The sequence below is a fragment of the Aegilops tauschii genome, chromosome 1, assembly GCF_002575655.3.
Source record: "Aegilops tauschii subsp. strangulata cultivar AL8/78 chromosome 1, Aet v6.0, whole genome shotgun sequence".
Classification (NCBI taxonomy): domain Eukaryota; kingdom Viridiplantae; phylum Streptophyta; class Magnoliopsida; order Poales; family Poaceae; genus Aegilops; species Aegilops tauschii.
In genome coordinates this window covers 183259304-183282801 of record NC_053035.3, presented here as the reverse complement: position 1 = coordinate 183282801, position 23498 = coordinate 183259304, and the positions used below count along the sequence as shown (strand labels likewise).

At 48.4% G+C, this 23498-nt stretch overlaps 1 protein-coding gene across 1 annotated transcript; it reads left to right on the top strand.

Moving 5' to 3' along the window:
• Positions 1-463: 463 nt before the first annotated feature.
• LOC109786157 (uncharacterized) lies at positions 464-11461 on the top strand. The gene is made up of 7 exons (XM_020344742.4): positions 464-899; positions 1355-1396; positions 8064-8146; positions 8237-8338; positions 8452-8666; positions 10386-10480; positions 11047-11461. Exons 1-7 carry the CDS (start codon positions 752-754, stop codon positions 11286-11288), a joined length of 927 nt encoding a protein of 308 aa, XP_020200331.1. The 5' UTR covers positions 464-751; the 3' UTR covers positions 11289-11461.
• Positions 11462-23498: the final 12037 nt, after the last annotated feature.

Genomic DNA, 23498 nt, shown 5'->3' with positions numbered 1-23498 from the left:
GCAGCTAGCCAGAGCTCAAGAACTCCCAATACGCTAAAGCAGGACTAGGGCTTTACGCTTCTCAGCGGCCCGAACCTGAATAAAAATCCCTCGTGTTCATCGTTGGATCTGCTCTTTATGCACACTTCTGTCCCTGCCAAACCGTAGAAGGGATCCACGTGATCCCATAAGTATCGTTTCTCCGACACACATCTAAGTGACTTCATCAAGCATCAGAAGTAAAAAAAGAAAAAAAATACCATACCAATCTTCACGTAAGATAATGATAGGATTTGCAATACTTATGACACATCTAAACGTGCTTTAGCAAAACTGTATTAAATAAATGAGCTGGAACGTTGATGCACGTGGTTGGATGGCCGGCTCCGTATCCACGAACGTGTGGACATTCTGTGCGCCTGATTCGCTGATCCGCGTTGAGTTGCCCTAAAACGTACGTACTGCGCAATTTTACGGTTGACTGATCGAAGCTCAAACGAAGAATAAACTAGTTATATTTCGATTTTTATACCAGTCAAACAAGGCTCAAAGACAGGAAAGGTCACACGCACTCCCCTGATCCCCCCGTTTTCCCCCAAATCCTCAGCAACCCCGCCAGATCGCGGGCGATATTCTCGCAGGCGGCCTGCGACGAGCGCGTGCCAGGCGCCAGCAACCACCGGCCTCCTTGCAGTGGAGCACCTGCATCTGCACCTGCAGCCGCTGCATAGTAATCCGTAGCGGCGACAGTGAGAAAGCGAGAGAAGAGGGGATGACCAGCCTGTCCATCACGGTGATGACGCTGAACCTGCACGAGGGGAATCAACCGAGCGAGAGCCCTAACAGCTGGGAGAAGCGCCGCGACATCTGCGTTAGCGTCATCACCAGTTACTCCCCCACCATCCTCTGCACCCAGCAAGGTGGGCGGGGCTGCTATAGAATATGGTTCCCTTCTCTTGTGTCATGTAGTTGAGTTGATTCAATCATTCGTCGAGGTGTGCATTTGATTTATACCGTTGTTAGATTTAAGTAGTATCCATACGGACTACGCGTGGAATTTGATCTCTTACTGTCCGGAGAAGGTTTGTTATTAGTAGCAAATAAAAGTGTCTGGGTTCCTTGTTTCAAAAAGAGAAAAAAAGAGTGTCTGGATTAGCTTCAACAGCCATACGAGCTTTAATGAATTGTTTGGTTCAATATCGAAAAAAAAGTTCGGTTCCTATAGTTGGATCTTCACTCTGTATTTAGAGTTCCAGAGTCATGATTTTCTTGCTCACATTGGTTTGTTCTGTGACTTCATGACTTACATTCCCCATTTTATTTCAACCTCTTCTTCAGTTTGTTCTAGGCTTGAAATAACATGTCTCATATGCAGGGTTGAGGTGCCAGCTGGACTACCTACAGCAGTGCCTGCCTGGTAATGCTCTCTCTCCATGATACCCCCCCCCCCCCCCTCCCGCCCCCCACGTGGTCCTCCTTGCATGCTATTACTTTATAATGGATGACCGTTGTACTTTGAGCGTACGATCGAGGGTAGTATCAAATATCACCTTCTTAGGCTTTGCTGCAAACTGGTGGAAATGTTCTTCGGCTCTGTTGAATTCATCAATATTCTTCATTATAGAGAATGAATTTTTCAAGCTGCTTGGTATTATCATCTATTTGCTAATATCCTAGTTACCCAAAGCAACATCTTTTTGCACGAATCGTGCAGCCAAATGCGTGTCATTTTGTAATTGGAGAAAGTTTTTGTTAGAGTCCTGGGATTGGAGGGCGTAGTCTTGGCTTGGAGGTGACCGAGGGCTGATGAAGGTCCTCTGGGTAGGCGTCTTACCTGTGTCGAAGGATAATGGTGGAGGAAGAGAAGAGCTTGGGGGCGAACTAGGCCTAGCTTAGATGGTTAGGTTCCTTGTGGTGGAACTAGCCCACCCGGGTTCAAGTCCTAGACTTGACACGGGTGCTTGCATATTTCCTAGAATTATTTAGGCTTTCTGACGCTATTCTCTTAGTGGTATGACGTGTGCCCGTCGACTACGAGGTGCCTGTGGAGACTTCGTCAATCTTAAGATCTGCCGGCTCAGTCTCGTGTTTGTAAAAAGAAGAGCTTGGGGGAAAGGACTTGACATAATTGATTGATCAAGTTTCATACAGACCACCTCTCCTTACATTATGGAAAGTCCTACATCTATTTCTCTTCCTAAAGGAATCATATCCTACTACGAATTGACTTCTTCCCATCAGCAAATCAATAGTGCATGGAAGTAAATAGGATTGCCCCCACGCAAGGCATCTCCAACGCGGACACCCAAACCTCCCCTATATGCCTAGACCAGACAGTCCGGGCACTTTTAGGCCTCCAAAGCAGCCGACCAAAATTGGACCGGACCGGTCCGGGCGTCCGAAGTCCCCAAATCGGGGGGGGGGGGGGGCGCTCATGTGGAGTCCGGACGTCCTCCATGTCAAACTCCGACACCCTGGTCCCACCCAAAATCTGAGTTGTCTCCCATAGTCTTTGACCCGCTTTGCCTCCCACATTGAAGCTTCACCGCTCTGCCTACCGCATTCATGGACGGGTAGCCGACAAGCTGCCTGAGGAAGATAACGTGCTACACGCAGCTCATGCCACAGCACCTCGTGGAGTTCTCGGCGGAGATGCGGGCTGCCGAGGCCTGACCCGCAGCCCACATTGTGGCTAGCCTTCCTTCGAGCTCGGGCGAGGATGAGGAGGAAAAGCCCTGGAGTGCATTGACTGGGTGCAGTGCGAGACCAGAAGTACCAGAGGGGATCACACACGAAGTGTTTACCCAGGTTCGGGCCCTCATCATGGAGCAACTCGATGCAGAGCTTGCAGATGTCGTCGCCGTGACCGCGCCCATGATGGACCTGGAGATTTGCGGAGAACCACGTGGTATGGGGTCAGTGCAGAGCGTTTGTAGGGTTCGAGCGCAATCACGGTGAGGTCATCATCGGCGACAACGAAGACCTCTCCATGGACCTCGAAGGCAAGGAGCGGCAATACGACGACGATGCCAAAGCGGCACACGTGTCCACAAAGGCGGATCCGCGCCAGCCACCAACGATCGATGAGGTCAACGGTCCTGCGCGGGGGTCATCATTCTCACCTTACACGCGGATGAGTAGATTTAGGTTTATTTGTATGAACTGTCAATGTATTATGCTATGTGAAAATATGCAATGTTGCATGGCTTGGTAGTAAAAATATGCAATTTTTTAGGGATAGCATTGGATGGCGTTCGCCTGGTTGGATGTCCGGATGTGTCCGTGGACATTTGGGGAAGTCTGTTTGATGAAGACCATTGGAGATGCCCTAACATCATTCCTCTCCTCCTCAAGCAGCTCGTCCACGAGAAGAAAACCAGGGAAGTGGGCTTTAAACTCCGCCAAACGTTCCTAGGAAGTCTCTTCCTTTGATGAACCTGCCCACTGAATCAGAACATGGCTCATGCCTCGTCGAAGACTATGAAGAGCTACCTTACCCTTTTCTATAAAAGGTAGAGAGGGAGCAGCACTAGGTGGCATCCATGGAATTTCTTCAACCAGCTAACATGGTAGACATCATGAATTCGAGCTCCGTCCATAAGATCCAATTTGTAGGTCACAAATCTACTGTGTTCGAGGACTTAGTACTGTCCATAGAACCTAGGAGCAAGCATGCCACGAGTATATCATGGAACAGATGCCGCTGGCCGTCAAAGTAGGCGCAACAAGGCCCACTCTCCAACATCGTCGCACTGCTGAGCCCAAAGAAGACGGTGATAGACCTCAAAACAAATTCATTTTTGAAGTGTATATGTGGATTGCCTAGCCCTTTCCATCAATTTGGACTTTTGGTTGCATTGGCTAGTGCATGAAGCTTAACATGGTATCAGAGCCTAATGTCTTGAGTTCAAGTCCTGGCTTTCGCAATTTATCCAAAAATTCCTGCTGCCGCATCCATGTCCACATATAGGCCTCTTGAGCCATACCTCTAAGTCTATTAACGTGTTGACTTCCCGCGTTACACGTGAGAGGGGGTGTTGAAGTGTACATGTGGATTGCCTTGCCCTTCCCATCATTTTGGACTTTTGGTTGCGTTGGCTAGTGCATGAAGCTTACCATGGTATCAGGGCCTAAGGTCTTGAGTTCAAGTTCTGGCTTTTGCGATTTATTCAAAAATTGTTGCTGCCCTGCTCTATGTCCACGTATAAGCCTCTTGAGCCATACCTCTAAGTCTATTCACGTGTTGACTTCCCGCGTCACACGTGAGAGGTGGTGTTGAAGTGTATATGTGAACTACCTAGCCCTTTCCATCAATTCAGACTTTTGGTTGCGTTGGCTAGTGCATGCAGCTTAACAATTCACACCTGGCAAAATACCACCTGACCTTCCTCTCGGAGGCAGGCATACCATGCATAACCAAGACCACCACATATGCAGCTCAAAAAACATGTCGAGAAGTTCGTATCTCGAGTCTCCATGAGAACGACGGACTCCTAGTTTTATCCTCTAGGAATCTCAGTTAGAATTTGTCTTTTAGCCAAGTCATGAAGACCTCTGCTATTCTAGAAAATTCCTCTCATTGGTCGTGAAACCTGTTTTTGAATTTGTTTTGCGTGCTACGTTGCACAAAAGAAATATCGTATTGCTTTCTAGTGCGCCTTAAGTGGCCTTTACGGGAATATGAGGAATATCCATATAATTTTCCAGTACCCTTTCCTCGTCAGGATTCAGGTCCTCACACATGTCTTGAATATACAATATTGAGAGCCCATGAGGACCATCATCCTTGACGGGAGTATCAGCAGCCATTTTTTGTAACATTACCAGCGCCCTATCGATCTGTGAGTCCAACAACTCATTGATTGATGAAGCCACCTCATGCCTTATTACATAAGGAGACCCCTAGTCTCGAAGCTTTCTGAATTCAACTTCTGAGAAGTAAAGAACCGAAAACTTCTTATTGGAAAGCATAACTGAATTAGTCTCAGTGTCCCGGAGCACATAGCTTGACCCGTCTGCAAGTCGTTGGGGTCAGGCTTCTCTCGAATCCTAGTACTGAAGTGACGGTGGATGGATGTGGTGTAGGGGATGCCACCAAATGCAGCAACCTCTGTGTTGGACGGTGAGGAGGTAGTTGCCACCTGCAGTGTACCCCTCGGCGTAGACAGCTGCAGTAGAGGATGGCCAACAGCCAACTCCTGGCTACTAACAGGAGTATCGCCGGTCCTCCCAGTCCCAACATAGGTGACGATGACCTGGTAGCGGCAGCTGAGCGCGGCAGCACCGTGGGCTGCAGGTGGGATGTGGTGCAACGTGCACACCCACAATTAGGGGTGGCCTCGGACACCATGGGCAAGGCCACGCCCAGCTGAAGACACCGAACAGTCCTCGGGAGCTCGTGCCCCGAGGAACCAGCAAGGCCGCGCCCAGCGATGGCGCGATGCGTCTGTGTTGGTCTTGACGACCAGGCGTTGGCAGTCATCGACGCTGCTGCAGCGCCTTGCAGCGTTGCCAGCGCACCGGCTGACACAGCTGGCGTGGTCACCGTAGGAACCTGCGGCGACGCTTTACGCGCACCGACGGCCTGCAGCGAACTTGGCACCAACGGATCAGGGAAAGGTGGCGTCAGAATGTACAACAGCACACCCAGGCGCTGCCACTGGCCGCGGAGTTGTAGGCAACTTCGACAACCGCCTGTCTGCCTGCGATGCAGCCGCAACCACGATGGCAGTCGGCGGGGAACAGTGCATGGACGTCAGGGGTGCAGCAAGCACCTGACTCCGAGGCGACGACCATGAGGAAGACTCTGACCAAAGCGGCAGCGAGTGCGTCGGGGGGTCGAGTACGAGGGCCGTCCCGGCAGGCACCTTGGCCGGTGCAGGTGGAGCAGAGAAGGAGCCATGATACACCTCGGCATTGTCCTCCAAAGTCATCTTCCACGAACGGTCATGCGAGCGACGACTAGCACTTGTGGAGATCTCTGAGGTCATCGGTGCCACCACCCTGGCCCAAATACCATCAGCCACAGGAGTATAATAGAGACAACTGGACAAGGAACGAGCGTTAGACCAGATTCATTGAACTGAATAGGAACTAATTTGTTTTTCCTAACTAGTACTGTTGTCCCTGTTGCTGGGTTACTTTACTCCTGCCACCACAGCTTGTGGCCAGTTACACTGCTGCATTTGGTTGGCTGTTGCGTGCTGATTGCTAAAAATAAAAAGGAAATATATTGGGAAAATTGAGAGTATACTTGTCCTTTTACAGTGTGGTATAGTAAAAATTTCTGCGCACCTTCTTTTGTTTGGAAAAAATATATCCCAGGATTCTAGCATATATATAAATCTATCTGCTTGACCAACAAGTAGATAGGTACCTTCTAAAACCTTTGCAATTGTGAAATCGATCGATATCAGAATGGAGAACTTATCCCCAGTAGGTCTCTTGATTCTGCTATGGCATCGAGGGAACTTCAAGCTATAGACCCACAGGGGATGTAGCCAGTGTTTTGTTATCAACACAACTTAGCAATGTCATCATTAATTTCATGACACCTCATCTTGCCGTAATCACCCCTAAGCCCTAGGATTCATGGTCTACGAATGATTGCTTTGTATAAGCTAGCCATTGTCAAACCACTTGAGGCATACTTCCAAGCAATTCTTGGATCAAATCTGTATACTCCCCTTTTCATTTGTGTTGTACTACATAACAGGCCCTTGTTATCTGCATATGAGAAGTATAAAGATAGTATCTCTATCTCCTTTCTACAACTGCACGCGAGAATAGTCCAATTATATTCTGATTCAGAAAAATAAATGCTGGTGTTATTTCCTTTATGTTAGAGCCTAGGGCCACATGTGGCCGTTACATGACTATGAGTTTATGAAGTATATATTGCACTTTCTAAAACTTATATGGTTCTCTGTGTTATATTTTGATGATACGATTGGTCTAAAATGAAACAACTGAGAAGCACTGATTATCAAATATATTTATATTCTTAATTTGATTGATCACCATGGGATTTTTTTTTCGAGAAAACGCAAGAGAGCTTGCATTTCATTGCTTTGGAAAGAAAGAGAGTTTCAGTTACAATCCTCCTAGGAGGGAATTACAGTGCCCAGAGGCATATCAGTGCACGTCCCATGTTTGCGGTACGATGGCACGGAGCCCTAGGCCGCCGGCTCTGGCCCAGAGGGCGGCCTCGTCCTTGATCTTTGTGAGCAGATTGGTCGCCGAGGGCCATCCTCTGTTGAAGACGCAATCGTTACGGTGCTTCCAGATCATCCATGGGACAAGGAGGGTCGCGGAGGCGAGGCCCTTGCGCATGGGCTTTGGGGTGTGCTGCCGCGCCGTGTGCCACCAGTCGTTGAGAGAAGTCTCGCTGTCGGGCGGGGTGCAGGAGAGTCGGAGCCAGTGCAGCACCTCGTACCAGATCTGCCGGGCGAAGGGGCAAGCTAGCATGAGGTGGTGCATGGTCTCGGGGGCCTGGTCGCAGAGGGGGCATCGTGCGGGGTGTTGCAGGCCGCGGCGGGCGAGGCGGTCAGCCGTCCAATATCAGTCCAGGTGGACGAGCCTGAAAGAATCGGACGCGCGGGGGCGCCCAGTTCTTCCAGATGAGCTTCCATGGGTCGCAGCCCGTGGAGCCATTGAAGGTGGCGATGTAGGCTGATTTGGCAGAGTAGACGCCGCAGGGGTTCCACTTCCAGGAGAGGCGGTCTGGCTCGGCGGAGAGGGTCGTGTGGCTGATTGCGTGCCAGAGCTGTAAGTATTGCCCGATCTCATGGATGCCAATCGTGCCGTGTATGTCCCGTGCCCATCGGTTGGCCTGTAATCCGTCGGCGACGGTCCTGAGCTTGCGGCGGCACATTCTTCTTCGCATCTGTCATTTCTGTTGGGCTTATATACTTTTCCTGTGCCTTGAGGGAAAAACATTTTTCTTTGACCAAGATGAACCAAATTTAGCTATTAACTAAAAGGCCTGAGAGCTACCTATTCTTTTTCTAGCACAATGCTGTGTTGTCTGTTTCTGCAATCTAGGATGTATGAGGCTGAATTACCAAGCTGTTGCACTGATCCAGGTTATGAGCAATTTGGCATTTCAAGAAAAGGTTCACAGGACACCACTGATGAATATTGCACAATATTCTATGAAAAGGAGAAGGTTTTTCTTTCCTTGACATGATACTATTCTGCTAGAAATGAATAATATGTCTTTTCGTATATGAGTTGAACTACCATGAATTTGATGAAGGTGGAGCTTACAGAAGGTGGCACCTTCTGGTTATCAGAATCTCCATCAGTGCCAGGAAGCATTTCATGGGGAGCAACTGCACCATGCATTGCTACATGGGCAATATCCTTTTGCATGATACTTTTGTCATTATATTATTCTATCATCTCCTAGTCTCTTGACTGGAATTTATTGGAACATGAAGAAATTTGTGCCTTAACTGACATGATGTACACACGTTTCAACTCAAAAGAGTAGAACCACCTGGGTTCAGTTTCCAGATTGTAAATACAAATCTTGATGAAGATAGCCCTCGTGCTCGTAGACGAAGTGCTTTGCTTACGTGGCAGCATATAGCTTCTTTGCCACCCAACTTGCCTGTGATCTATTGTGGGGGCTTCAACACACAAAAGGAATCTATGACGGGACGTTTTTTGCTCGGCAGATCTAGGTATAACTTGTTGGAGGATGATAATTTTGTTGAGATTAACATGGCTAGTTCACATAGAAATATTATTTGTACAAATGTCGACTCCTTATTCCAGTTTTATGGTTGTCAGGTAAAAACCTACCTTTTATGTTAATATAAAATAAGATGTGATAACATATACCTTTACAATTTTCTTAGAACACCCTTTCTAGCATTTTGGTAAGATAAAAGTTCAAAATACCTGATCTGCCGTGTAATAAAACTGCTGATATGGCTTTACATATTGTGTTGATTGTGTTGATGTGATAGGCATGATGTTCTTTTGGAGTACTTCCTCCATCCGGATATATAAGGCCTAATATGTGTTCCAAGATTTACTTTGACAATCTATAAGATCAATAATATATTAGATGTATGCTATAGAAATTATATCATTGGAAACTCCTTCCAAATACGCATTTGACGGTATATTTTTTTTGTAAGACACAGTATATATTATTGGTCTGAGCGATGGTTGAAGTAAATCTCAAATTATGTATTAGGCCGAGTACATCTTATTGGATAGCTGTGCTGTATTGGATCTTGTGTCGATTCTGTTTGTTGTACGTATATGTTGTGTATGATCATCTATGATATATTTTCAGAAATAGCAAAAGTACCATTAACAACATTTTTAAAAGATTTGAACTTTTTCTGTAACCTAGGTAGTTAAAGATATTGTACATTCAAATTTCAGAAATAAAGTTTGAGTTTAGGTGTCAGAAACTACTATACATTTGGTTATTGATATATGATGAAGTCGCCACGTTTTAAAAAGTTTGATTTCCAAAATTTCAGTATCCGCAAGTATTTAAGAAATCCCGAAAGTGTATTTTTTTCTTCTAAAAATCATGTTCCCATATGTTCCAACAGAATTAATAAAACACATAACTCGTACAATCCAGTAGTCACAATAATTAGCTTAGACTTAAAGAAAACAGTCAACTTTAAAGTAGATAGAATAAAAAATAACCATATTATATATTTCGGAAACCCCATAACACTGATCATCAACATTGTCAAGAGATGTCCCCAGTGTTCAATCTTTCGATGAACATGTTAGCGAAGAGGCAAAAATTGATGGTAGACCTGAATCTTGCAACTACCAAGTCACAGATATCATATTTTCTCTGTTTTTCCACAAAGAAATAATTGCTTGTGAATGGTGAGTACACTTTGCTCTTAAGTAAGTTCATCAGTATTCTACTCGAAAAGAAAGATACAAAGTAAATATACTGACCAAACCAGGGGCAAAGTTTGGCGACGTTAGCTAAAATTCGTTTAACAAAGTACATATGCAGAACCATCTCTTTTTGCAAGCCCATATCAAATGCATAATCTTAAACGTATGTGTGATATGTCCATGTTTTTCTATGCAAAGGCAGCTCTTGCAAATGTGTTCACCCCATAGTCGTTCCACAGTGAGCAAGATAATACTAATTGCAGATCAGGTTAGGGATGAGTGGTATTTGGGTTTGATTGGGCCTTAGTGTAATTTCGAAATGCTTAATTGCCTCTGTCGAGAAATGGACCTAACCACTTTATTATGATTGGTATTTGTATAGACAGAGCCCCCAATCATGAATAAGATCATAGTTCCTTGAGTATGCGTCTTTTATGTTTTGAGTCCAGCCCTTCCTATTTTTTAGATGACTCCCTTGCTACGTTGATTGACATAATTCCATATGATTTTTATTACAGGGAACATGGTGTTGTGGGTGATATGAGAGATGCTTGGCCAAATGCTCGTGTGCGCAAAAATGTTTCACTGATACACACATATCATGGATTTAAAGGTACCCCTTTTACTTCGCTCAGATGCCTCCTTTTCCAGTCCCATATCTAGGAAGAAAATATAGTTGTTGTCATACTGTCTTGGTTAGTTGCTAAACAAAGGAAAAAAACATCCCCTTCAGTATGAAAGGCAATCTTGCTACAATATAAGTAAATATAACCAAACTTACTCATTTTCTTAAGTTTTTTAAGCCAAACAGCTCAACTGATTATTTCAAGAGAAAATTGGCATTTCCTTATCTTATAATTAAGAAATTGAAAAGATAAAAGGGAGGGGCTGTAATGGATGTGCTGTTTGAAGTTTATATATTTGTATCATTATATTGTAGATAGAACATTTAGCTATTTTTCCATAAGCAACATCTCTCACTACTATGCATGCATTTTATCTGTGCAATGATGGGTTTTCTGCATCACCTATTTTTTCATGGGTGAATATTCGGAGATCAATTTATTATAAACAGTAACCTGGTTGGTTTCTGTTGCAGTTTACACCTGCCAATATTTTCACTTCTCAAGTAGCCGTATTATTTCTAGATATCTTACACGGAAGATTGCTGTGATGCAGGGGAAAAACAAGGTGCGGTAGAATTCCTAAAATTAGTATTCAGAGCTCTTTGTCTCTGCTGGGACAGACAAACTCAGGACTTGCATATTGACTGGATACTGTTTAGAGGACGCCCACTGGTTCCTGCACTATGCGAAGTCATAAATGACAATATAGATGGTGTTTATCCATCTTCACATTTTCCCATCTTTGCTGAGTTTTTACTTCCACGCTCAGTTCGCCTAGCCGAGATGCCTTCATAGTCATTGTTTGTATTATTATTGCCATTTTCTTCTTCTCACTAGTTCCCTGGCCTTTGTTTCCATTTTTGTCCAAATTGTCCCTTCTACATACCCTGCGGGTTGTTCTGGAAAGCATCTTTCCGTACCATGGCAACAACAGCTCGTGCAGTCTGAAATTTTACTGTTGTGGTTAATACTGTTTTTTTTCCTTTGCACTGGTCTGCATTTGTTATGTTGTACGATGCCTTGACAACCAGGACTGCTGCTATTGTTCTTGCCTTGGTCTTCTTTAGTTTTATATAAGTTCTTTTTTAATCTCTTGTCAATGCCGCGGGTGTATCTTTTTGTGGATGTATTGAACTGATGGAAATTGGCTGCAGAACACCGTTCAAAGTTGGTTTTTGCCAAGCTTGATGGATCCTCCACCTTCCCTCCCTTCCCTTCCCTTCCCTCCTACCACCCCCACCCGCTGCCATTCCTCCTACGACGGTACCCAGCCATTCCACAACCACCTTCATCTCACCTCCCCTCCCCTCCGTGATCACTCTTCGGTCCAGGGTGCCATTCGCCGTGCGCAGCTCTGCGCGGTAGGTGACGATAATGGGCTACGATTTTCAAACTCATGGTTGGCTCGCCTTCTCACAACCCATGTCCCTCTTCCGTCACAGTGATAACGGGATTCGCCTTGTTGCCTTTGTTGAGTTCGCCCCATGGGCATTGACCGTCTAATGCTTGCTCGGTTTTTCTAGTCATGTCTCTGGTGGTGAGTTGGACATGTTCATGCCTTTGTAGCTCTCTCAGTTCACCTTTCAATTCACTGTATTCTCCTCTGGCTGCCACCGCCATCCTTCACGAGCTTGAGATTGCCTCGGAGCGGATTCACATCTCTTTCTTTGCCTGTCCTCTCGCTGCTGTCGCTGTCTGCGCTCTGAAATCAATCGCTCAAACCCCTACTGCTGCCACCTCACAACTCATCTTGTTCCTGTGACGGTCTCCAAGCCGGTTGTCCCAACGGTCGACATTGTTGATCGCATTCAAGCTGCTCTGTGGCAGGCAAGCGGTCCATGGTGTCACCCCCACGCCTGGGCAGTGGATGCCCATGCTCAACCATCGTGTTCTTTCATTTGTGTTTCCTCCGTCTAGACACCTTCCTGGTGGCTGCCTTGCTTCAAACACAATTCGGCGATCGGGCAAAAAAGTTGGCGGTTCGTCACATCTCCTCGGTGTGGTTGTTCAAACAACGTCGGTCAAACGCATGTGCCTAGATCATTGCGTGCTCGTCTCTCGCTACGCTGTTCTTCTACGCCTCGGTCATTGGTGCCGTAACGCCATCCGATCGCTCGTCCTCAACCTTGCATGCATGATGTCGGCCACTGTTGGTCGACCCTCGGCTGCCGCTGCCCTGCCCAACGTGTCCGCGGGGGCGCCACCTGCTACTCCAGACACGTTGGTTGCGCCGGCTCCATCGACAGTTGTGCCGCTCGTCTAATACGAAAGCAACGTTAACACAATGAACGAATGAGCAACCAGAACAACACTACAATTCAGTAATGTGCATGATATGAGATAGTACACTCATGCAGCCCAGTAAGTAAACTACCAGGCAGTTTTCCTTACAAAAATCAACATTGTCGCCTTTAATTATACATTTTGCTACAACTAAATTTAGATCAGATAAAGGTTGGATTCATGCCGATTAACAAAATACATGCTGATATAAAAATATAGTGATATATAACAGGTACTTACATCAGCATTGGAGCACAGAGAATTCCCGCAAGATACTTTCTTCGAATACAATCCCAGTGCAGAAAGTCTTCTAGCCTTTAAGCTTATTTTCTAAAAAAGAGATGAGTCAGAAACATGTAGAAAATATGACCAGAATGCTCTAAAATTTCATGATGCGATGATACACACACGCTTCTTAGAATGGAGTTGACATATTTTTGCTGGACTGGAGCGTACTAGTTCTTTGGCCATTGGAATCTGCTTATTATCAGTAGGAGTTGAGTTTCTCTGTGCTGGAGCAGTATCTATGAACACTGGAGTTGGTTTACTATCTCCCGGCGTTTGGATCTTTTGCAAAGACCTTGTTTGTAACTGTCGGCGTTCTGGGAACCAGGGTACCCAGACTTGCCTGCCTGCGGCCCACGGCGTGGCTCCATCGACGGCCTGATACGACCCATCTTCAGCACCAACAAGACAAGACCCTCGCGAGGCGAACGACGCCAAGACCTCTGGAGGGAGCGGCCTCCCCAGGCTGGCTCCTGAGGAGCGGAGATTCCTATGCAGGCGCCCATCTCATGAGGTTGAGGTGACGCAAGCCATGACGACCAAGGCCAGGCGGGCGCCAGCGGGCGCATGGTAGCAGGTTTCCTCTTTGGTGCTAAGGAGGCAAGCTCAGGCGCGGGGTCCCGAGGAATCACCCAAAGGTTTCCATTCCAGTGCAACAAGACCAAGACCGCCAGTACGGCAGGACGGACGTCATCGCCGAGCCCACGACGACGTCACGACCAGAAGCTTTGCAGGCGAAGACCATCTTTCGTCGGGATAAGATGTACTACCTGTCCCCCTTCAAAATTGGCCACTGTGGGATCCCTTCCCGCCTTCGTTTTGAAGGACGAGGACCAAGGCCACTATAAATATAGCTTAGACATCACCGTAGGGAAGGATCCGAATCCTGAGAGAGAAGGGAGAGGGAATCCTAAGCTCATACCCACACAGGTACAGACCTCCTGAGGTTGTTCTTCCTTTGTACTAGCTCATCCTCAGCCCCATGCGAGGCTAATCCACCCCAAAGCAGGAGTAGGGTCTTACACCGCAAGGTGACCCAAACCTGGGTAAACTGCTGTGTCCCTTTCCTTTCTTGTTCATCGAGCTAGGCCGTGGGGGTGACGAACTGGTTGGCTGAGGAGGATGAGTTCTTCGCACACGCCCCAGAGTTCGAACCCTTCCTTGGGTCTGCGGAGCCCTGAATCCAACAATTGGCGCGCCAGGTAGGGGCGTGTCGAAGCTTCTCTTCCACCATTTGCTCCACCGCCGTCCGGTCGTTCCAATGGCTGATGCTCGCCGTGTCCGTGCCGAGCGCCGGGCTGCTCGTGTCGCTTAGACGACACCTATGGGCAACGGCCCACCTTGCCGCTCTGCCTCTCCGGTGGCTAACGCCGCCACCGACCCTGCTGCCCGCGAGCAGTAGGACTCGTCGCTGCCACCGTCCGTGCGTCGCGAGGGCTGCACCGCGACTCCATGTAACGCCCCGAGACCGACGCTTCAGATGCCTTCCTTGTTTTTCGTTGTTGCCGTGTGTTTTATTTGCTTGTTGCATTCATCATGTCATCATGAGCATTGCATTCTCATGTTTTCATAAAACTTGCATCCGTTCATAGTGCCGCTTCTCCTTCATCTCGGTGTCCTTTCTCAGATCGACTGGGTTTTGCTTCCCTCTTGTCTGGCCGCATAACCTCTCCGCACAACCCACACTCTTTGCTGCCTTGTCCAAAAACTTCCCCGAACCGCACGGTCATGACCAGTGGGTCCGGAACAATCCCGAGTTATCCTAAACATCATCCGTTCTTTGTTTAGACCACCCGAAGCCGTCCGATAAAAATCTAGGGGCTAATCCCCTCTCATATTAGCCACCTACTATATATAGTGGGCAACCCCTAACCAAATCAGACCAAACCCTAAATTTTAGGGAGATGTCCCATCCATCAATCCCCATGCCGCCGCCACCTTCTCCACCTTCCTCGTTTTCCCCATCGAGCCAACCACCAGCCAGATCCATTCCAGCCCGCAGCTCCCCTTCTCCACCCTCGGATGAAGATCCAAGGGATCTCCTCGTGCCAGCCAGGGCCTTCCGGCAGCTTCCCTCGCTCTGGATCGGGCTCCCCATCTCCCGAGCACCTCCTTGCCACGTCGCGCCGGCCGGCCGCCGATGACCCGAGACCAGGCGCCCTATGCCCGCGACCCTCGCCCGAGCCGGCGACCTCCAGCAGCAATAACCTCGCCAGAGATGGGTTCCCCGCCGTGCCCTGCTCCCTTCCTTCCCCATCTGCTCTCTCTTTTTCTCTCTCTCACGCTGCTCTCTCTCTCTGTTGTCCTCGTAGTGCCGCCATGGAGGCCCCAGCTCCAACCCGTAGCAGCTGCGCTGCCGGAGTCGCCAGTGCCTCGTCTTCCTCCCCTGCATCACGCACCGTTGCCGGGAGCTCGTCCCCAAGTCCCGCTAGCGCCGCCTCGCCAAGTCGTCGCCGTCCCCACCTTCGGTGCCCAAGCTGCGCCGTTGCCTGCCGCAGTCCCTGTCGCCATCGTCTTCAACGGTTCCTGACAAGGACGACGCCCTCCTGTCCGTCTCGAGCGCCAAGTCCCTCGCCTCGCTGCCTCGTCGCCGCAGCAAAAGCAGCAGTTCGCCAAGTCCCGGCAACCGCTCCACCTCTGCGCGCCCGTCGCCTCCTCCACCGGATCTCGTTCACTCCGTCGCCCAGCCGCCGGTCTCCTTCGCTGCATCGAGCAGCACCAGTTCAGACAGAGGAGGGCGATGCCTCTACCTCGACACCTCCCGTTGACCGCGCGTGGGCCTCCTCTTGCCTCGCCAAGGGCCAGCGTCCACCTCTGCCTCCCCTTCAACCGGCCTCCCTCTGCCCCAGCTGGGTCGAGCCCATGGGTGAGCAGCCCTCCAGCCCCCCTCTCTGTCCGCCCAGATTCGGCCCGTGGATGTTTTTTTCCAGTCTCTACGAATTTAGCATTTTCCTGAAAACTGCAGTTTTACAGAAAAACCCTCAAACATCATGCATATAATAACTCTTTAACAGTGCATCATATGTAAAAACATTATATATGAAAAGTGCTTAGAATTTCATCTAGTTTCATAATATGCTACTTTCATCCATGTTAGAAATGTTTAACTTGCTGTTTGTTTAATTTTGCATAAATAGCATGTTAAAATGATTTATTTCATAACTAAATAACCGTAGCTCCATTTTAAATAAACTTTATATGTAAATGGGGTAGAAAAATGCCTAGTTTAACATGGTGACACTACTTTGCATGTTTAACAACTCTAAAATTGTGTATAGGGCAGAACAGTACCAAATCTAAAATATGCACATGAGGATTTTCCGGAATTGTTGTTTGTTGTTCCGGCCTCATTTAAACTTGCCTAGATAGGTAGTTTTCTTATGCCTCACCTCTTGCCATGTTAATCAACAGTTAATATTGTTGGGTACATAAACGAGAGAGAACTAAATAATTGATGTGGTGTTTCTTCAATATGCAACTTGTTGCATATTGAGCTCCACTTAATTTGTAGTATTGTTTGTGCACTTTGCCATGCCATGCCTCATTAAATCGGACATGCATCATACTTGATTGTGCATCATACCATGTTTATGTGATGATTGTTTACTATGTTGTTTGCTTCTTTCCGGTTTGCTTCTCTCGTTAGCTTCGGTTTCGTTCCGGAGTTGTGAGGATTCGTTCGACTATGTCCGTTTGTCTTCTTCATGGATTCGATCTTCTTCTTAACGGGATCTCAGGCAAGATGACCATACCCTCGAAATCACTTCTATCTTTGCTTGCTAGTTGTTCGCTCTATTGCTATGCTGCGCTACCTACCACTTGCTATATGATGCCTCCCAAATTGCCATGAAACCACCTCTAACCTTTGTCACCCTTCCCAGCAAACCATTGTTTGGCTATGTTACCGCTTTTGCTCAGCCTAGTTGCAGGTGAAGATGAAGATTGCTCCATGTTGGATTATGTTTATGTTGGGATATCACAATATCTCTTATTTAATTAATGCATCTATATACTTGGTAAAGGGTGGAAGGCTCGGCCTTATGCCTGGTGTTTTGTTCCACTCTTGCCGCCCTAGTTTCCGTCATACCGGTGTTATGTTCCTTGATTTTGCGTTCCTTACGCGGTTGGGGTGATTTATGGGACCCCCTTGACAGTTCGCTTTGAATAAAACTCCTCCAGCAAGGCCCAACCTTGGTTTTACCATTTGCTACCACCTATCCGCTTTTCCCTTGGGTTCTGCAGACTCAAGGGTCATCTTTATTTTAACCCCCCCGGGCCAGTGCTTCTCTAAGTGCTGGTCCGAACTGAGTAGACTGCGGGGCCCCCTCGTGGAAACTCGAGGTCTTGTTTTACTCGTAGGATGTCTCATCCGGTGTTGCCCTGAGAACGAGATATGTGCAGCTCCTATCGGGATTGTCGGCACATCGGGCGGCTTTGCTGGTCTTGTTTTACCATTGTCGAAATGTCTTGTAACCGGGATTCCGAGACTGATCGGGTCTTCCCGGGAGAAGGAATATCCTTCGTTGACCGTGAGAGCTTATAATGGGCTAAGTTGGGACACCCCTGCAGGGTATAAACTTTCGAGAGCCATGCCCGCGGTTATGTGGCAGATGGGAATTTGTTAATATCCGGTTGTAGAGAACTTGACACTTGACTTAATTAAAACGCATCAACCGCGTGTGTAGCCGTGATGGTCTCTTTTCGGCGGAGTCCGGGAAGAGAACACGGCTTTTGGGTTATGTTTGACGCAAGTAGGAGTTCAGGATCACTTCTTGATCATTACTAGTTGACGACCGTTCCGTTGCTTCTCTTCTCGCTCTTATTTGCGTATGTTAGCCACCATATATGCTTAGTGCTTGCTGCAGCTCCACCTCACTACCTTCTCCTACCCATAAGCTTAAATAGTCTGGATCTCGCGGGTGTGAGATTGCTGAGTCCTCGTGACTCACTAGATACTTCCAAACAGTTGCAGGTGCCGATGATACCAGTGCAGGCGATGCCACCCAGCTCAAGTGAGAGCTCGATGAAGAACTTGGTCGTTACTATGTTTTGTTTCCTGATGATCAGTAATGGAGCCCAGTTGGGACGATCGGGGATCTAGCATTTGGGGTTGTCTTCTTTTATTTTGGTTCCGTAGTCGGACCTATGTGTGTACTCTGATTGATGTATGATTTATTTATGTATTGTGTGAAGTGGCGATTGTAAGCCAACTCTCTTTATCCCATTCTTGTTCATTACATGGGATTGTGTGAAGATGACCCTTCTTGCGACAAAACCTACAATGCGGTTATGCCTCTAAGTCGTGCCTCGACACGTGGGAGATATAGCCGCATCGTGGGTGTTACACTCCATCTCCCACTCCGGCCATGGCGTCATCTTCCCATATTCGACGCGGGCCGGTGAACGCGCAGGCTGTGCTGCTCATGGCGCGTGAGCTTCTGCGCTATCGTCCGGCCAACGACCTCTATGAGGATTGGCTGGGCCGCATCGCCGAGCTCGTCAGCTCCGCTGGAGAGGCTCCTGCGCCGTCTCGCTCGCTGCCTCCCCCGCCATCTCAGGCAGGTGACATGGCCCACGGTGCGCCTCCTCATCCTCTTTGGCGCAATGTCGTCCCCGAGCCAAGTCGTGAGGCCCCCCAGCATGACCCGCTGCGCAGGGTGCCGGCGCGCGATGAAGAAAGCTGCCAGGTGGTGCAATGACCTCAAGGAGAGGCGCGTGCGCTCCTAGCACCGCCACGTCAAGACCGTGTGCCGCCAGAGGTAGCCGGGCGCGGGCATCAGGACCAGGCTGCCCCTCCGCGGCAGGCCCCTGTGAGCGCGGCAGGGTGCTGTGCGTTCACCCCAGAGCTCCCGTCGTCTGGCCCGGCAAGTTCAAGCTGGATCTGCCTCCACGCTACGATGGCACCCCCGATCTTGCTGATTTCCTCCAGCTCTACGAGCTGAGCATCAAGGTGGCGAACGACGACGAGAAGGTCATGGCGAACTGGTTCCCCATGGCCCTCAAATATGGCACGCGCTCGTGGCTCCTGAACCTCCCGGTGGGATCGATCTCCTCCTGGGATGAGCTGCGCGAGCGTTTCATCGCCAACTTCCAGGGTACTCGCGCCCGCACCCCTGCTGCGGGCGACCTACGGCGCATCATGCAGCAGCTAGGAGAGACCTTGAACAAATACATATAGTGCTTCACCAACATTCGCCTCAAAATCCCTAAGGTGTCGGACGAGGCCATCATTTCAGCATTCACTTATGGCGTCCGGGATGTCAAGATGAAGGAAGAGCTCGCCGTACACGAGGACCTGTGCTCGGCTCTGGAGATGTTCAACATGGCAACCAAATGCGCAAGAGCAGAGGAAGGTCGCCTCTCCCTCCTTGAGCTCCCGGAGGCAAATCCTGAAGACAAGAAGGCCAGGGCCAAGGACGTGAAGTGCAAGGGCCCGGCTGTGCTCGCGGCCGAACCTGAGATGAAGCGTGGCTGTGACCACCCCGAATCCTCCAAGGGCAGTCGCCCGTTCTGTGTCTTCCACAACGTCCACAACCACAACACCAACGACTGCCAAGAGCTTAGGGCCATCCGCGACAGGCGCCTTGGCCGCCGCCCTGAGCGCAACGACCGTGGCTACGACCGCGGAGGAGGCCATGGTGGAGGCCGCTGGGACAACCGCGACCCTCACTAGGACTGGCATGATCAGCCTCGTGAGGACTGCTAGCAGGGCCAGCCTCGCGACGGCCCCTGGAGGGACCAACCTCGTGAGGATCATCCTCAGGGCAATGCCGACCTTCCTCCACTGCCGCTACCGCCGCCGCTGCCAAGGAGGAACGATGACCACCGCCAAGATGATGGGGCCGGGGGCTTCCAAGAGCCTCGCGCTATTGCCTGTATCCTGTTGGGGAACGCAGTATTTCAAAAAATTTCCTACGATCGCGCAAGATCTATCTAGGAGATGCATAGCAACGAGACTGGAGAGTGTGTCACGTATCCTCGTAGACCGAAAGCGGAAGCGTTTAGTAACACGGTTGATGTAGTCGAACGTCTTCACAATCCAACCGATCCAAGTACCGAACGTACGGCACCTCCGTGTCAGCACACGTTCAGCACGATGACGTCCCTCGAGCTCTTGATCCAGTAGAGGGCCGAGGGGGAGTTCCGTCAGCACGACGGCGTGGCGACGGTGTTGGTGATGTGTGAAGGAAATATGCCCTAGAGGCAATAATAAAGTTGTTATTTATATTTCCTTATATCATGATAAATGTTTATTATTCATGCTAGAATTGTATTAACTGGAAACTTAGTACATGTGTGAATGCATAGAAAAACAGAGTGTCCCTGGTATGCCTCTACTAGACTAGCTCGTTAATCAAAGATGGTTAAGTTTCCTAGCCATAGACATGTGTTGTCATTTGATGAACGGGATCACATCATTAGAGAATGATGTGATGGACAAGACCCATCCGTTAGCTTAGCACTATGATCGTTTAGTTTATTGCTATTGCTTTCTTCATGACTTATACATGTTCCTATGACTATGAGATTATGCAACTCCCGAATACCGGAGGAACACTTAGTGTGCTATCAAACGTCACAACGTAACTGGGTGATTATAAAGATGCTCTACAGGTGTCTCCGATGGTATTTGTTGAGTTAGCATAGATCGAGATTAGGATTTGTCACTCCGATTGTCGGAGAGGTATCTCTGGGCCCTCTCGGCAATGCACAACACTATAAGCCTTGCAAGCAATGTGACTAATGAGTTAGTTGCGGGATGATGCATTACGGAACATGTAAAGAGACTTGCCGGTAACGAGATTGAACTAGATATCATGTTACCGATGATCGAATCTCGGGCAAGTAACATACCGATGACAAAGGGAACAACGTATGTTGTTATGCGGTTTGACCGATAAAGATCTTCGTAGAATATGTAGGAGCCAATATGATCCAGGTTCCGCTATTGGTTATCGATCGGAGATGTGTCTCGGTCATGTCTACATAGTTCTCAAACCCGTAGGGTCCGCACGCTTAATGTTCGATGACGATTTGTATTATGAGTTTATGTGATTTGATGACCGAAGGTTGTTCGGAGTCCCGGATGAGATCACGGACGTGACGAGGAGTCTCGAAATGGTCGAGACATAAAGATTCATATATTGGAAGGTTACATTCGGACACCGAAAGTGTTCCGGGTGGTTTCGGATAAAACCGGAGTGCCGGAGGGGTTACCGGAACCCCCCGGGGAAGTAATGGGCCTTAGTGGGCCTTAGGGGAGAGAGAGGGCAGCAGCCAGGAGGTGGCGCCCCCCAAGGGGAGTCCGAATAGGACTAGGGGAGGGGGCGCGACCCCTCTTTCCCTCTCCCTCTCCCTCTCCCTCTCCTTCCTTCTTCTCCTACTTGGACTAGGAAAGGGGGGGGGGCGATTCCTACTTGGAGTAGGACTCCCCCTTGGGCGCGCCTCTAGGGGCCGGCCGGCCTCCTCCCTCCCTCCTTTATATACGGGGGAGGGGGCACCCCATACACACACAAGTTGATCTTTAGCCGTGTGCGGTGCCCCCCTCCGCAGTTTTCCACCTCGGTCATATTGTCGTAGTGCTTAGGCGAAGCCCTGCGTCGGTAACTTCATCATCACCGTCACCACGCAGTCGTGCTGACGAAACTCTCCCTCGGCTTCAACTGGATCAAGAGTTTGAGGGACGTCGCCGAGTTGAACGTGTGCAGATCGCGGAGGTGCCGTGCGTTCGGTACTTGGATCGGTTGGATCGCTAAGACGTTCGACTACATCAACTGCGTTACTAAACGCTTCTGCTTTCGGTCTACGAGGGTACGTGGACACACTCTCCCTGCTCGTTGCTATGCTTCTGCTAGATAGATCTTACGTGATCGTAGGATTTTTTTTGAAATACTACGTTCCCCAACAGTGGCATCCGAGCCAGGTCTATGCGTAGATGTTATATGCATGAGTAGAACACAATGAGTTGTGGACGATAATAGTCATACTTCTTACCAGCATGTCATACTTTGATTCGGCGGTATTGTTGGATGAAGCGGCCCAGACCGACATTACATGACCGCGTTCATGAGACTGGTTCTACCGCCGTGCTTCGCCACACAGGTGGCTAGTGGGTGTCGGTTTCTCCAACTTTAGTTGAATCGAGTGTGACTACGCCCGGTCCTTGTTGAAGGTTAAAACAACACACTTGATGAAAAATCATTGTGGTTTTGATGCGTAGGTAAGAATGGTTCTTGCTAGAAGCCCGTAGCAGCCACGTAAAACTTGCAACAACAAAGTAGATGACGTCTAACTTGTTTTTGCAGGGCTTGCTGTGATGTGATATGGTCAAGACGTGATGATATATAGATTGTTGTATGAGATGATCATGTTTTGTAACAGTTATCAGCAACTGGCAGGAGCCATATGGTTGTCGCTTTATTGTATGAAATGCAATCACCATGTAATTGCTTTACTTTATCACTAAGCGGTAGCGATAGTCGTAGAAGCAATAGTTGGCGAGACGACAACGATGCTTCGATGGAGATCAAGGTGTCAAGCTGGTGACGATGGTGATCATGACGGTGCTTTGGAGATGGAGATCAAAGGCACAAGATGATGATGGCCATATCATTTCACTTATTTGATTGGATGTGATGTTTATCTTTTTATGCATCTTATTTTGCTTAGTACGACGGTAGCATTATAAGATGATCTCTCACTAAATTTCAAGGTACAAGTGTTCTCCTTGAGTATGCACCGTTGTGACAGTTCGTCGTGCCGAGACACCACGTGATGATTGGGTGTGATAAGCTCTACGTTCACATACAACGGGTGCAAGACAGTTTTGCACACGCAGAATACTCGGGTTAAACTTGACGAGCCTAGCATATGCAGATATGGCCTCGGAACACTGAGACCGAAAGGTTGAGCGTGAATCATATAGTAGGTATGATCAACATAGTAATGTTCACCATTGAAAACTACTCCATCTCACGTGATGATCGGACATGGTTTAGTTGATATGAATCACGTGATCACTTAGATGATTAGAGGGATGTCTTTCTAAGTGGGAGTTCTTCAGTAATATGATTAATTGAACTTTAATTTATCATGAACTTAGTACCTGATAGTATTTTGCATGTCTATATTGTTGTAGATAAATGGCCCGTGCTACTGTTCCATTGAATTTTAATGCGTTCCTAGAGAAAGCTAAGTTGAAAGATGATGGTAGCAACTACACGGACTGGGTCCGTAACTTGAGGATTATCCTCATTGCTGCACAGACGAATTACGTCCTGGAAGCACCGCTAGGTGCCAAACCCGCTGCAGGAGCAACTCCGGACGTTATGAACGTCTGGCAGAGCAAAGCTGATGACTACTCGATAGTTTAGTGTGCCATGCTTTACGGCTTAGAACCGGGACTTCAACGACATTTTGAATGTCATGGAGCATATG